The sequence below is a fragment of the Propithecus coquereli genome, unplaced genomic scaffold (genome assembly GCF_000956105.1).
Source record: "Propithecus coquereli isolate 6110/MARCELLA unplaced genomic scaffold, Pcoq_1.0 Scaffold146, whole genome shotgun sequence".
NCBI classification, from domain to species: Eukaryota; Metazoa; Chordata; class Mammalia; order Primates; family Indriidae; genus Propithecus; species Propithecus coquereli.
Genome location: NW_012138969.1, coordinates 1,518,061 through 1,519,091, shown reverse-complemented (window position 1 = coordinate 1,519,091; position 1,031 = coordinate 1,518,061). Strand labels below are relative to the sequence as shown.

At 33.1% G+C, this 1,031-nt stretch overlaps 1 protein-coding gene across 1 annotated transcript in view; it reads right to left on the bottom strand.

Moving 5' to 3' along the window:
• EDEM3 (ER degradation enhancer, mannosidase alpha-like 3) overlaps positions 1 to 1,031 on the bottom strand; it is a 121,047-nt gene that overhangs the window by 45,057 nt on the left and 74,959 nt on the right. The window contains exon 8 of the mRNA XM_012639963.1: positions 326 to 450. Coding sequence (XP_012495417.1) covers positions 326 to 450 — 125 coding nt within the window. The remainder of the gene's footprint in view (positions 1 to 325; positions 451 to 1,031) is intronic.

Genomic DNA, 1,031 nt, shown 5'->3' with positions numbered 1-1,031 from the left:
AAAAAATTAACAAAGGGGGAAAAACATTCCAAATACTCCTAATAACAAGGTTCTGATATTTAACAATCATTCATTCATTCATCTATTTAAAAATCATTTGAACACCTACAATACACCAGGCACTAAGATAAAAATACAAACTTTTCAAACAATTTTAAAATGTGTTATTCAAGAGAGTTTTAAAAAATAAAAACAATGAACTAAGGTTTGTGTCCTGAAATACCCTTTGCAACAGAATTAAACTTATCTGAATTCTAACTAGTAGTTGTATTTTGTGTTGTTTCAGAGTTACCCCAAGGAAAGGGGAGGTTAGTAATTGTTTTACCTGTCCTCATGACTTCCAGTACGAACATCCTTCATGGCAGCAAATCCGCAAGGCACTCTAGCATATTTATTTAAATTTTCAATAAGTGTTTTCCCTACTTCAAGGTAGTAAGGATCTCCTGTAGCCTAATAAAAAGGAGAATATATGTATACACATACATAGCTTATATATTACCACATACCCATTCATTTATCAAATAATATATTGAGTACCTACTAGGTGCCAGGCACTATATCAGGCACTGGAACACATGTTATATAGAACTGACCTCTGAACATAAGCCATGGATCCTGCTTTACAGAATTTCTTAAATATACAATTGAAAAGTTGTGCAACCATATTATCTTTGCCTTTAGATTAAATTTTTAATGCCCAGAAAGGTTACCTGATCGAAGAAAGGCAAGAGACATGCTTTAGAAAGCATCTCTAGAACATAAAATTTCTCCTTAAAAACACACTTATATAAATATTTTAAAAAGGCATAAACTTACATGTCAATCCTTGCATCTTTCAATAACTCTAGGCACTAGATGAATAAGAAGTATGATATATCCAACCATTACAATATTAAAAGAGGACTATGTGGTTTTGGTATTTTTTTGTTTGTTTGTTTGTTTTTTCTTTTTTGAGACAGAGTCTCACTCTGTTGCCCAGGCTAGAGTGTCGTGGCATCAGCCTAGCTCACAGCAACCTCAAACTCCTGGGC